The 14,261-nt window shown below is 58.0% G+C and overlaps 1 protein-coding gene across 1 annotated transcript in view; it reads right to left on the reverse strand.

The window, feature by feature from the left end:
- Positions 1 to 3,087: 3,087 nt before the first annotated feature.
- The window catches only part of EEFSEC (eukaryotic elongation factor, selenocysteine-tRNA-specific), a 255,237-nt gene continuing 244,063 nt past the window's right edge, over positions 3,088 to 14,261 (reverse strand). The window contains exon 7 of the mRNA XM_011950728.1: positions 3,088 to 3,664. Within this exon, the coding sequence (XP_011806118.1) occupies positions 3,474 to 3,664 (191 nt within the window). The 3' untranslated portion in view covers positions 3,088 to 3,473. The remainder of the gene's footprint in view (positions 3,665 to 14,261) is intronic.

Below are 14,261 nucleotides of genomic sequence, written 5' to 3' on the forward strand. Positions count from 1 at the left end.
CCCCCAGGGCTTCCCGTTTACGAGACATTATCTATCAAAAATATATTAACCCAGAAGCCTGTTTCCATCAGAGTCTCGATTCCAGGGACATTTCCAGATAAGCCTTATCTCCTCACTTGTGCATTAGCCCTGCTGGTCGGGGGCCTGCCAATCACCGCTACCCCTCCTGCCCCAGCCCATGGCAGGATGCCGGTCCACGACCTCACTCCATGTGGGCAGGCAGGTGAGGGGGCCTGGGGCACTGCTGTCCCATGCCCCACCCCACCCATCAGCCCACAGAGGACCCCAGAGGACACCTCTTTTCCAAGGACATGCCTGAAGCACTGGTGGGCAAGGGACTCTGGAAGCACCTGGAGCCTAGACTCAAACTCCAGCTCTATCTGGGGCAGCTGCAGGCAGCCAAGCCCTGACCTGCCTGCACCCCTGTGAAACCGGCATGCTGCTGCCACACCACTGCTGTGGGTAGACGAGCAGATTCAGTGAGTTTACCTGTGTCAGTGGCTGCAGTGAGGTTGGCCTACTGGAACCCTCCCCTTCATAAACCATGGGGACCTGGGGTTGCCCAAGGCATCCTGTGGGGCAGGGAAGCCAGGGAAGGGGACGTGCATGCCCACACCTTGGCCTCAGCCAGAACCGGGTGCTGGCTCCGGCTCCTGCTCACCGTCCCGGCTAGGCTGCACCTTCAAAGGCTGCGTGCCCTGGCCCGAACTCACTAATGGACGCTCGGGTTTCCACCGATGCCAGGCCTGATAGAGGCCTCTCCTGGGGCGGTCGGCTGGGCGTTTTCAGGCCACACAGAGCAGATCCGCCTCATTACACACTCAGGGGGCTCCGAGGCTCCTGGGAGTCGCCCTGGGCTGCCCCTCCTCCCTTCTGTGCCCCAATTCCTCCACCTGAGCCCCCTCCTTCCTGGGGCTTTCAGGAGCATGGTCTTCAGACCAGTGGGGAGGGAAGAGGCGGGGTGGAGGTGGACGCCCGCACAGAGTTCGTGGAAAAACGGCTGATTTGGGGATGGTGTCACTTCCTGAGGGGTTCTGGGCCTTTTGCCTCTCGGTGGGAGATGTGTGGCGCCCACCCTAGGGCCTCAGGTAATGTGGGGTCAGCAATGTGCCTGACAAGTCTCCTATCCACAGGGCAGCCCTCTGGCATGGCTGCTTTTCTTCTTTCATTTTATACATGGGGACACTGAGGCATGAGGTTAGGGAACTTGTCCAAGCTCACACCGCAGGCAGGGAGAGGCCCGAATCTGTGCCCTGGCGGCGGCAGCCATGTTTCCTCCATACCTGATCTGGCCCCAGAGCCAGCTCCCATGGACTAAGTGCCCCCCATGCCTGGCACAGTGGGGGCTCCACTGGGTCACATGACCCCTCATTAGAGAGGGGCAGTGACACACCCAAGGTCACTCTGCCCATGCAGGCCAGGACCTGGGGCCGAGCTCAGAGCTTTCTGTCCCAATGTGCAGGGACCCTGAGGGAGCTGGGGAGGGAGGGGTCAGGGAGGGTGTGGCCTGGCCCCCAGTTCAGCCCCACACTGAGGAGGAGGGAGGTTTCCTCGCCTCAGAGGTGAGTCCTCAGAGCTGGGTTCGGACCCAGTGCTGGCTCTCACCAGCAGCTCCCAGATCTGCTGGGAGGTGACCAGCCTGGACAACACTGGCAGGTGCTCAGAGGGGCCTCTCCTGCCCCCAGGGACTGACAGGCTGGTGGCTGTGAGCCCAGCTCGGTGCTGACTGAAGTCCTCCCAGAGATCTGCTCCCTTCTTGGGCTGCTCTCCTGAGGGACCAGCCGGCTAGCAGGGAGCCTGGTGTGGGCTCAAGGCTGCTGCCAGTTTCCTGGGCGGAGTGGCTTCAGCGAAGTGGTACTGCCTTTCTGGTGAAACAGTCGGCAGGGCCGGGTAGGGTGAGGAGGCCGCGGGGCACAGCACACAGTGGGGTGAGGCCCCAGGGAGAGGGGCCACTGCAGTCCCAGGAGGCGTCTGCTCAGGCAGCGGCAGTTGAGGGGGAGCCGGCTCCTAGGCAGAGGGCTGTCCTGATTCACGATGCAGACAAGCCGCCCTGTCACCCGCAGCCTGCAGCAGTGGAGGCCATGCTCACCGGGGCCACATTCTGTCTCACTTTCCTCCAGGGCCAGTCCCCTCAGGGGACTGAACTGGGAACCCCACTTCCCCATGGCTCTCAGCTGTTGCCCTTGACTGCTGCTCTAGCCCTGCTGCCTGGGTCTGGGCCAAGGTTGACCAAGGGTGGCCGGGCCATTTGCCATCGCTGGCATCCTTGCAGCATGGGGGCTTTGCTCTGCTGCTGGTGTATTTAATCAACTGCTTTCTCCCCAGCCACCATGTGCACACGGGACACACACACACACACACACACACACACGGCTCTGGGGCTTAACAGCTCCAAGTCATTTGATCGAAACCTGCCCCTGTTAATATTTTTAATGCCATTTGCAAATTAAAGCATAATGCACCGATTACTGGGATAAAAGGAAGGCCTCTGCGTCTGTCTGGAGACCAAATAAAGGAACGTTTGAACATCTGTTCATCCTACAAATGTCTCTAAAAGCTTTGATTTCCCCTCAGTCAGTTGACTCCACCATCTCACCCTTTCCTGAGTATCCCACAGCCCGGGGCTACAGGCAAGGGTGGTCTGTGGGTGCAGGGGATGGCAGATGGCGCTGCACAGGGCGTCCTCACCATGCTACCCTCCACTTTCTGGGAAGTGTGTGGTTCTCAAACTTGAGGGCAGGGGCTAAGGGACTCCTGGTGTTGGGGTGGAAGATCAAGCCTCCACCTGCTCTGCCCGACGCCCTGGCCAGGCACCCTGCTATTCCCCAACTCCCCTGTGGGTGCCCTCCCTGGACCCAGCTGCCCAGAGAATCCCCATTCTCCCTCAAGGCCCAGAGCACCCCAGGAGCCACCCAGTGGGGTTGAGAAGCGCAGACACTGCAGACTCCCATAGCCTACAGACTCTGAGTTTGGGTCCCTCCCCTGGCCCCTACCTGGGCAGGAACTCTTGGGATTCCTCTGAGATTCCCCTTGGAACACAGTTGGGGAGGCGGGGGCCCTAGTGAAGTCAAAGAGAGAGACACCAGCAGAGTGGGCTGGGGCCATGGGACATTTATTTGTAGCCGTCAAGTGTCTGCCCACCTGGGGGAGGGGTGAGACGGGCCTGCAGGTGGCCAACAAATGGGGCAGTGGAAGACACTGGCTACCAGCCCTCTGCCCAAGGCCCTTTCCTAGTTGGGCTGGTGGCTGTCCTGGGTGGGAGTGTGCAGGGGCTGGAGGACAGACCTTCCTGGCCCCGGCAACACAACCCCCTCAGCTCCTCACCAGGGCTGAGCACCAATCCTGGGGGTGGGGGCTGCTGCTGCAGGACTGCAGGGAGAGACTGGGAGAGGTTGAGGCATGACTGGTTGGGATTTGGCACAGCAGCCTGGACTGGGCTGGGCAAGGAGGCCCTGGGGGAGGTCACTGGACACTCAGGGAGACTGGACCATGCGCTTGTGGGTGTCGAAGACGTAACGCTTGAAAGTCAGGCTGAGTGCCACGTGCTGTGAGGGCTCGTTCCGCTCAGCATTCTCCTCCTGCCTGGTAGCCTCCCCGCGGCCGGCCCGGGCCCGCTTCTTGAGGGCAGGTGTCAGGATCTTCTTGGACTCAGGGCTGAGGCCATCTGCAAGGCACAGAAGACAGGCTGTCACTCTGCCATACCCCAAGCACCTGTGGGCTCCTTGCCTGCCCACCTGCCGCCTAGACTCACCCCTCTTTTGCCTCCCTCCACAGTCAAGCAGCCCTGAGGCCTGTGGTCCATTCTGACATTTTGGTCCCTCCGGTGCCCATCTGGTAGGTGTACGGCAGGGCACTGTGCCTCTTGGGGCCTCGGCTCACTGCCCCTGTGCTCAGGCCCTGGAGGGACTGCTGCCCTGTGCCGAGTGGTCCATTGCTTTCCAGTGTACTCATGCAAAGTCCACATCTGGAAACTAGGCATCTGAGGCTCCCTGGGTGGGGTGCTCCCTGATTGCCCCTGGAGACACATTATTCTCCACCCTCTTGTGTGCCTGCGAGGCTGACCCTTGCAGACAGCATGACCAGGTTTAGCAGTGGGAGCCCCAGCAGGCCAGAGTGTGGGAAGAGAGGGCAGTCAGGGTGTGTATCTCTGGCTGCCTTCACTCCCACCTGCCCTCAGTGGGATATGTAGGCTGCATATCCAGCTGCCCCAGTAGCAGTCGCAGGAGCCACCACCCACTGGGGCTCCCTGCCCCATGCCATTCTCACAGTGCCCCCTCGGCTCAGTTTGCCACAGCCCTGAGAACTTGCTCCCATCAGGGCACCCCAGTGAGGCCATGGGGCTCACAGAGTCAGTGGCTCATCCCAGGATCCTCTGCCAGGGGTAGATGCTGCCCCGCCCCCAGGCTTGGGTTGGTGCAGCCCCCACTGCTTTCCAGCCACCTCTATGAGCTGCTTTAACGAGCCCATGCCTCCCTAAAGACCTCCCTCCAGCTGAACGTCTGAGTGGAAATCTGTTTCCTGCTGATGCCCCAACTCGCGCTCACTCCAACTCCTCCATCTTCGCCACGCTCTGCCTTTGTGCGCCGTCTCTGCAGCCCTGCTGATCATGGTCCATTCCTGGGCTCCTCATCGCACATGCAAGCCTCTCACACGCTTGGAACACCCTTCCCATCCTAGGCAATGGAAATCCCACTCATCCTTAAACATGCTGCTGCAACTGCCCTTTCTCTGGGGCTTGTCTTTTTATTTTTAAATTGACAAATGACAAACTGTCTATATTTAGTGTTTTTTATATATATATATATATATATATATATAGTGTGTGTGTGTGTGTGTGTGTGTGTGTGTGTGTGTGTGTGTGTGTGACAGGGTCTCACTCTGTTGCCTAGGCTGGAGTGCAGTGGTGTGATCCTGGCTCACTGCAACCTCTGCCTCCCACCTCAGCCTCCTGAGTAGCTGGGACCACAGGCTCGTGCCACCACGCCTAGCTGAGTTTTTGCATTTTTTTGTGGAGATGGGGTTTTGCCACGTTGCCCAGTCTAACATGATGTTTTAATATATGCATACATTTTGGAATGATTAAATCAAACTAATTAATATATCCATCACCTCACATACTTATTTTGGTGATGAGCACATTTAAAATCTATTCTCTTAGAAATTTCATTGAATATTATACATTGTTATTAATTACAGTCACCATTCTGCACAGTGGATCTCCTGAATTGACTTCTCTGGTCTAACTGAAACTGTGAACCCTTTGACCAAGATCTCTCCATTCCCGCCCCAGCCTCCACCCCCGGGTCCCCACAACCACCCTTCTACCCTCTGCTTCTATGAGTTTGGGTTTCGAGATACCATGTATAAGTGAGATCCTCAGCATCTATCTTTCTGTGCTGTGGGGCTTGTATTCATGAGGAATCTCCTGGTGGCAGCATGGTGCGGCCTCCACGTGGGTCACGGGCCAGGGTGAGGCCACTCAGCATGCTCCTCGGCATCTGCAGGAGTGGGTGGCCCAGGGCTTGGAGCAGTTTCGTCCCTGGCAGAGCACCCCAGTGTGAGCACTCACTCTGTGAGCCTCATGGCCCCACTGGGGGGTTCGGGTGGGAGCAAGCTCATGGGGCACTGTGAGAATGGTATGGGACAGGGAGCCCCAGTGGGTGGTGGCTCCTGAGACTGCTACTAGGGGCAGCTGGGTATGAAGGCACTGAGGGCAGGTGGGGGTGAAGGCAGCCCATACCCTGCCTGCCAAGGAGGTGTCCCACCAGGATCCCCTCCCCATGTGCACAAAGGGTTTGTACAGGCTGGGGGCCTAGAGGTCCAGAGCTGGGAGGAAGCTGGGCAGAGGGCTCAGCTTCCTATGTGCCATGGGCACCTGTGCCACTGTACCTGCTGGCACCTGAAGAATTTTTCCTCTCTTTTCCCAGTCCTGCCCAGTACTGGCTTCCTTCCTGAGAAGACAAGGCAGCCACGAGGCTCATGCATCAAGCTTCAGTCCAGAAGGCCCTGGCCTGTCATCTCAGACTGGGAGAGCTGGCTGGTGGGGCTGTGCGGGTTATTTCTGGCTCAGTTTCCTGAAGATGTTGGCCACCCACTTCTTTATATGGATAAGAAAATGAAGGTCTAAGAGGGCAGTGACTTACTGGAAGCCCCACAGTGAGCTCAGAAGAGCCAGGATTTGAGCTCCAGCCCTTACCCAATGGCAAAGCCAGCTTCTGCTCTCCACTCGGAGCGATGGGTGGTGGATCCACCCTTCAGTGGGCTTCTGACAATGGTTCTCAAGGCTGTGAGAGTGTCGTGTACTGGCCCTACAGCTCTAGATGTTTAAAAAGGTGACAAGGGCTCATACCTGTAATCCCAGCACTTTGGGAGGCCGAGGCGGGCAGATCATGAGGTCAGGAGATCAAGACCATCCTGACTAACATGGTGAAACCCTGTCTCCATTAAAAATACAAAAAATTAGCCGGGCGTGGTGGCAGGCGCCTGTAGTCTCAGTTACTCAGGAGGCTGAGGTAGTAAAATGGCATGAACCAGGGAGGTGGAGCTTGCAGTGAGCCGAGATCGCACCACTGCACTCCAGCCTGGGCAACAGAGTGAGACTCAGTCTAAAAAAAAAAAGATGACAAGGGTGCTGGATAAAGAGGCCATCTGTAGAGTCAGCCAGGGACAGCCTGCCCCACTGCACGAAGGGTCAGGTCTCCCTCTGGCAGGCGGAAGTGAGATTACTGGCCATCTAAAGCCTGAGTCCCCTGGGAAGACTGGAGACATGCAGCTGATATGAACGGGGCTCCAGGAGCCAGGCTGGCCATTGCACGCCTGCCTGAGGGACATGTGATACTGTGGCCGTGGGGACCTGTATTAAGGAAGTGCCCCCTGTGAACAGCACACCTTACATGGAGCCTGAGCGGTGTCTGCTCTGCAGGTTCCGTATCTAGGTGTGGGATGGGGCACAGGGTGTGGGCATGGGGAGGACCCTGGCCAGCCCCCTCAAGTGAGCACCAGGCCTGTAGGTATCTGAATCCCTAAATCAGAGCCTGGCCTTCCTTCTGCAAACAGAGCAGGTAGCTGGCAGCCGACCCCAACAAATGGCATCGGCAGCCCGTCTCCCTCTGGTGCCAGGAGGTCTGGAGACTGAGGAGGTGTGGGGCTCCCCGGCGTCGGTGCTGGGCTGGGGAGACAGGCGTGGCCCAATCGGCAGTCCATCTCGCCCGCGATGGCTCTCGTTACACACAATGCCTACCTCGCACTGCCTGGAGCAGGCAGAGCCGGAAAGTCTATCTGGCACTGGTGAAGATGTGGCCGTTTAATTGCTCTTCTGAGATGGTCAGGCTTGTTTACCTCTGCTCTATTATGGACTGGCCGGGAAGCCACATCTGGAAAGCCTGACCAAAGGGAGACCTGGACATGCAGCTGCATGGATTTGTGGCAAATGTCGCCAGGAGCTGCTTTGTTTTCCCAGTGGCCTTTATTTTTTTATTCTTAGCCATGTGGCAAACGGAGAGAAGTGAAGAGCACCTCAGGGTGTCACACGGTGAGAGCTGCTGCCCACCCAGCCAGACTCTGGGGGTCCCGCCCTGTGCTTCTCCCAATCTGCCTCTGTGTCTTTTCACTTAAAAATATTCAGGGAACATGCCAGGACAGGGAGACAAATGGTGGTGAACACGCAGACCAGGGCCCAGCTCCCATGCAGTTCACTCATCTAAGAAGGCACAGCCAATGAACAAGGCAGCTAGATCTCCAGACAGCAGAAGGGTGGCCAAGGAGACAGCACCATGGTCACTGTGTGGGGACAGGGCTGCTTCAGCGTGTTCCAAGGGAGGGGGAGGAGGAGGAGGAGGAGGAGGAGGAGGAATGCTGGACCCAAGGCCAGATGACAGGAACCAGTCACAGATATTGCTGGCACGGATCCACAGGCAAAGGGAATTTGAGTGACAATTCCTGGGGGTGGGTATGCGAGAGGCACTGAGGGCAGATGAAGGCATGTGCCATGCGTGGTGCAGTACGAGGGCCTGGCTCCAGGGTGACCACAGCTCACCATGTCCACACGGTGCCCTGAGTGCCAGGCTCCCCGCCCTGTGCACTGACTTGGGGTCAGAGTGTGTGGGAACGTGGTGACAAGGCCACGTGCTGAGTGCCGACTGCCCATCTGCCTGGTGTCTACCTCCTGCAGGCCCTGGTGTCTCCAAGGCAGGCAGGACAGGGCCTGCTTTGCCACCGGCTCTGCTAGGACCTACGCTGTCAGGGAGGTGCAGCCCTGCCCCCATCTTCCTCCCTGCACTGGGGGCCGCTCTGGACCTCTGGTCTCTGCTTGCCCCTGGCTCACAGCCCTGTCCCTGTCTCAGCCTCCTCGCTGCCCTCCTGCACACCTGGCCCGTCTCTGCCTCAGGGACGCTGTCATTGCAATCCCTCTGCCTGGAGACTCACCTGGGAGGCACACGTGGCCCATCTCTGCCTCAGGGCCCTGTCTTTGCCAATCCCTCCGCCTGGAGACTTGGGAGCTCCGGCAGCTGCAAGTTCACTTTCTTCGAGTCACTGTACAACTGTCACCTCTTGGTGAGGCCTTTGTGACCATCTTGTTTAAAACCACAACCCCCTCATGCTCCCCTGACCCCCTCTCACCCCACTATTTTTCCTATAGCTTTTATCACCTTCTAACATCCTCTATAATGTCCTTGTTTTGGTGTTTGTTGTCTGCCTCTGCTGAAGTGACAAGCTCCACCCTGACAGGGAGTTTTGTCTATTCACTGTTGTAACCCTAACACTGGCAGTGATTGCTGGTGAGTGGCGGATACTCAGAGAACACTCTCTGAATAAGTGTTGGAGGAGACCCTGCTGGGGCTGAGGGGCAAACTGCTCTGGTTTTCCAAGAACCTGAAGGGCAGCTGTTTAAGCACTGGCTGGTGACAACCTGGGAGGGACAAGGTCCCCAGATGGTCACAGTGTGAACTAAGAAAGGCACTTCTAGGAATTCAATCCAAACAAGTGGTCTGAGATACGGCAGAAGATGTCGACACAAAGATGTCACCACAGCATGGAGGTACTTAATCCTTGTAACACCGTGTTGAGGAAACAGGCACAGAAGAGTTAGTAGCTTGCCCAAGGTCACACGGCTATTTACAGGCAGAGTGGGAACACCAGGCTATCTGATTCCCAAGCCTGTGTGCTTACCCACTAAGGGAGCGGCACGTTTTTGAGAACTACAAAGGGCCTCTAAGACCAAGGGAGGCCAGTCCAGACCCATCCAGTATCTATTAGCTGCAGCAAAATGTTCTGTGGGACTAAAAGTGATACCTGAGAAGAGTTTAAAGTTACACAAAGAAAGACTTCTGTTATAATGTTGATTCAAAAAAAATGCAGCAATCAAAATTTTTGGAAGAGTTCTGCTGCAGCCCTGGGATGAAGGGAAAAGAGACCGGAAGACTGTCCATTTGGCTGTCAGGGGTCGAGAGTGGGTTGCAAGCACTGTTCCTTCTTTCTTCTTTTATGTATTTCCCAAGGCTTCTACTGTGACCCTGGGTTACTCACAGGGGGACGTCTATTACAGGCCCCCCCTCACCGTAGCCTCCGGCATCCAGCTGGGAGCCCAGAGAAGGCACGGTCTCTACCGGTGCAATCTGGCTGGAACCTGCTCAATCCATGGCACACAGGGGCCAGGGAGGGGAGAGAGGGCCAGGAAGCTCGCTGATATCTCCAGGCCCACGGTGTCATCTCTGCCACGCTCTGGGCTCTGCCCAAGAAGAACAGGGACAAGAGGTACGGTAGGGGTGGTGATGCTCATGACTCCTCGATGGCTGCTGGAAGTTCAAGGTCCCCATGCTGCTGCTCTGCTGCTTGCATCAGGAGAAATGACTGGGAGGTGTGGGCGCAGGAGTCCACCGTCCTCCAGCTCTGCCTCGCTGCCTCCTCCCTCATCCCGCCTGGCTGTCCTAAGGATTGCTCTAGGGCCCGGGTCAGACATCTAGACCTGGCTCCACCAACAGAAGCGTCATTCTCTTTCTGGCTTCTCTCTCAGCCTCACCCCTCCTCCCTCTCTGACCCCATCATGTACCACGCTTCAGCTATGAGAAGCCAAGCAGGGCCTTGGAACTTGCAGTTCCCTCTGCCTGCCACACTCACAGTCTGCTGCTGCCCCTTCGGAAAGCACCCCTCAGCTGCCCGGCTGAGTGAGATCCTCCTGGACGCCTGGCCCAGCACCACTGTGGCTGTCATTGCCTTCTGTGCGTGCCTCCCCCAGTGGCCTGGGAGGGGGGCACCTCTCCAGGATTGCGTGCAGGGCCTAGCACACGGGGCTCAGGGAGGTTTGACGAAAACAAAGGGAATGAGTATGGATTCATCCTCACAAGCACTCACAGCAGGGGTGCAGGACAGCGGAAGGAAGAAAAATGTCCCAGCAGGGCAGGACCCCTGCCTCCAGGACCAGAAAACACCTGTCTGCGCTCAAGTGACCCAAGGGAGAAAGAAATCCAGGCTCAGGTGCCAGGCTGGCCTGGCCCCCTCTCCCATGTGCTGGAGGGTGGCTCTCTACCTGGCAGGGCGGGCTAGGGTGTGTGTGTGCTACACGTATGTCTGTAATTCAATAGGGCCTCCTTTTTCCCAAATCTCAGGATTCTCGGAGCCTATGGCCCTGCTCCACCCCGTGACGAACCCAAACCCCAGGATGCAGTGGGGGCAGGCGGCCATGACCCTGGGGGCAACACTGCTCCTCATGGCTTCCCGTGGGGACACTCTCCCAGGGCCAGGCTGGCCCTTTCTCACCAAGCGCCAGCTCCACACAAAGGCACAATGGGCTGCAGGCTGCTGGGTCCTGGCTCGGGCTGGGGTAATCAGGGAAGAATGCGGGAAGCACAACTGTTTCCCAAGCCCTGGCCACGGTGCCGCCCTGACATGGCCATCAAAGGCCGGCAAATTGCCTCCAATTGCTGGCGTCGCTTTCATGTTGGGGGCCAGACTGGAAGAGGGGTCTCCACGCTGGTGGATGGCTTGCATGCCCCAGTGGGAACGGAACCCTTGCAAGCAGCTTGGGGTCACTGGCCCCCTTTGTGGCCCTGTGGGGTTGGGGCCGCTCCAGTCACTTCAGCACTACCCACTGCTGTAAACAAGCAGCTTTGGAGAGAGTTGGAAGAGAGCCAGAGTCAGGGGCGGAGGCTTTCTTTGGGGTCAGCATCCTGGTGATAACTGACAGCTGGGAGCCCAAATGGCAGGTGGGGCTGATATATGGGATGGCCAGGCTGGACAGCCACAGAGGGCCTTGGATTCAGCCAGGCTTGGGTCTGGACTCGATACTGGGCCCTAGGAACAGGAGGGGCTGCCTAGCAAGGCCACCCCACTCAGCAGGGGCCACGGGGCAGCTGGTGCAGAGCCCTGTCCCTCAAGAGGGTGCTGGTGGGCTCTAATGTCAAGTTCCCTCCACCCCAAGGTAGGAAGCTGCCCTGCACAGGCCACAGGTGGTCATGGAGGTGTGTGGGTGGCACAGTGCTCCGATGAGACCTCTAAGTCAGGGCAGGGCTGGAGGCAGGCCTGGCCAAGAAGGAGCTACCCCCAAGGCCAGGGGTGGGGAGACAGAAAGAAGGGGGAACCTGGCAAGGGCAGAAGTGGCCCTAACATGGGACCTGGCGGTCATGTCTGAAACGCATGGAGCTATGGTTGACATCAACACCCCCACATATCGGCGGCCAGCCAGGCTCATGGAGGTGCAATGACTTTCCCTGGCTTCCTGGCAGTTGTGGTGCAGCTGAGTCTGAATGCACACCCCTCTGCCTGCTGGCAGGGCAGGGCAGCCTGGGCCCGGAGGACAGGCAGAGGGGATGAGGGCTTAGCTCTAACACAGACCCGGCTGGGGACAGACAGGCCCAGGAGGACAGGCCTGGCAGGGCTGGGGAGAGCCAGGTGGGCAGAGAGAGCCAGTGTGAGCACTCCCTGAGGGGGACAGCCCTGACATCAGTCTCCTCTGCGAGCAGTGACAGTGACTGGAATTCTCCAGCCACTTCTTTGTCAGGCTGGGCTCTTCTGTTTTCCCGGGGAGCTAAAGCCTTTAACGTTGCTGGCTGGGGCGGGCCAGCTCCTTGGTTTTCCCTCCTTCCCTCCCTGCTATGGATCCCGTATGTAAACAAAGATGCAATTTGCTTTAAAAAGATAAGGTGATTAAGTTTTTATCAGACCTGTACTCCGCTGTCCCTGCAACAAAAGGAATTAGAGGGAGGCGGGCGGCAGAGCGGGCCCTTCGCTGGAGCCTCGCTCTTTCTGAGGCTCTCAAGCTCACACTCGACGGGCTCATGCGCCCCTTTGATTGGGCAGAAGCGGAGGCAACCAGCGCCCCGCACCCCCATTTTGATGTCTTAATGTTGCCTAATTCCTCCTTTAATTTTTATTAAGCTTCTTAGCAGCAATGATGAATTCTTCAAAAACAAAAAAGGGCCCTTTGCAGAAATCTTTCCCACACCATGTAAATTGAAATTATAATGCAGTCAAAGCTATGGAGATTGGGGTGCGTGGGGAGGGAACACCGGTGTATTATGCAGAAGGAAGCTTTTTTTTTTTTTAAGGCAAAAAACAAATCCATTCTGAAATAGGCAGAAAATTACTTGGCCCTGAATCTCAATTACACAGGGAGGACAGCCTCTGCGGAGGAAAGTTTGTTGTCCTAAATTCTCAGTCCCTCTGGGACCGGCTGGACCAGCTGCCTCCTGGAGGGGCTGCTGCAGGGATGGCCCCCGTCCCTCATCAGTGGAGTCCCAGCCTACCCTTCTAGAATGGGATCCCCCACCCTGTGGAGTGGCCGTGAGGCCTCCGTGAGGTGCGTTCATAGAGCAGCCAGCCCTGCCCCAAGGGTTACCCTCCTTGCTGTGCAGGCCAGAAGCTCAGGCTGGGGCTCACACAGCTGTGAGTGGGGCGCCTGCCCAGTCTCTTGGGACAGCTCAGAGGGTGGTTTGACACAGGCTCCTTGGAGGCTCCTGCTCTAGGTGTCCCTGCAGGCCCAGCAGGAGCAGGTCCCTGCCCCAGGGCACGGGCATGGGGCTCCTGCACATGAATAGCCAGGACCCTCTCCCACCGGCCTGTCCTTAGTGCTGTTGCCAGAGATTCTTCTAGGACAAAAACCCAACATTCCTCTCAGTTCAGCTGTTCACTGAAGACCTCTTCAGCCCCTCACAACCACTCAGGCAGGTCCTCAGTTCCTCTAAGGAGTCACTCAGAAGCTGCCCCTACAGCCCTGCACGTCCTTACCACACACTCCTCTCCCATCTCAGCACTGCTCCAGCCTCGAGACTGGCGCTCCCTCAGCCTGGGGAACCCATGACACTTGTGTACCTTGCCTGCTTCTGTCTCCCTTGGCTCCTTCGGCTCCCTCGCCACAAGGCTCTGTAGCATCTTGGCTTGGCCTTCTCTGATGCCTGCCCAGCCTTCCCCTAGGGCCACGGCCCCCCACACTCTACCCTGAGTACAGATCCAATGCCCCCAGAGATAGCCAGGGCCTGCAGCAGCCCAGCAATGCCAGGAAAGGGCAGTATTGGTGACCTCAGCCCATGTGCACTCCACTTCAACTGCCAGTGGGGTCAGAGCTCCCCCACCCACCCCCAGGGCTGCTCATCACCCTCCTCCAGCCTGGCAGCCTCCACAGGGTCCTGTCAGTGCACAGAGGCCGGGGGGTGAGCAGGTCTGCTGACCACCTGCCAGCTGGGCCGGTGGCAGAGGTGGGAGAAGTGGACCGTACAGACTTTCCTGTCATCCCCACAGGCAGTGAGGTTGCCCGCCCAGAACTGGGAAGAGGAATCAGTGGGGAGGCCTGGGCCTGGCCCCTTCCCCTGGGGCTCATGTCACCCATCCATGGGCCAGGGCAGTTGGGTGGATGCCCAACTCCTCCGTCCAGAGAGACGTGCATTTGATGAGTTGGGGCCAGCTGGGCCAGAGCTGAGCTGCTTCAGTGGCAGAGTTTCCAGAAGGTGAGTCTGGGCAGCTGTGCTTCTGAGGACCCTTTTGGCTACCCCTGGGTGGGGCTGAGGTTTGACAAGTGTCTGGATGGGAAGGACACTGGACTGCAGCCCTGGGCAAGCTGGGCTCTGCAGGTCAGCAGCTGGGATGTGGCTTGGCCAGAGGACCCTCTGCTGCTACCATGGCCACCCTCACAGGGACTGCCTTTCTAGCAGCCTCCTCCAAATGCCTCCCACCCAGTCAGGGGCTGCACAGACATCATTTTATTCCAGCCTCAGGACATCCTATAAGTCACTTTACAGCAGGTGCAATGGCTGCCTGGGGTCACACAGCTG

The sequence above is a fragment of the Colobus angolensis genome, unplaced genomic scaffold (genome assembly GCF_000951035.1).
Source record: "Colobus angolensis palliatus isolate OR3802 unplaced genomic scaffold, Cang.pa_1.0 Scaffold31, whole genome shotgun sequence".
Taxonomy (NCBI): domain Eukaryota; kingdom Metazoa; phylum Chordata; class Mammalia; order Primates; family Cercopithecidae; genus Colobus; species Colobus angolensis.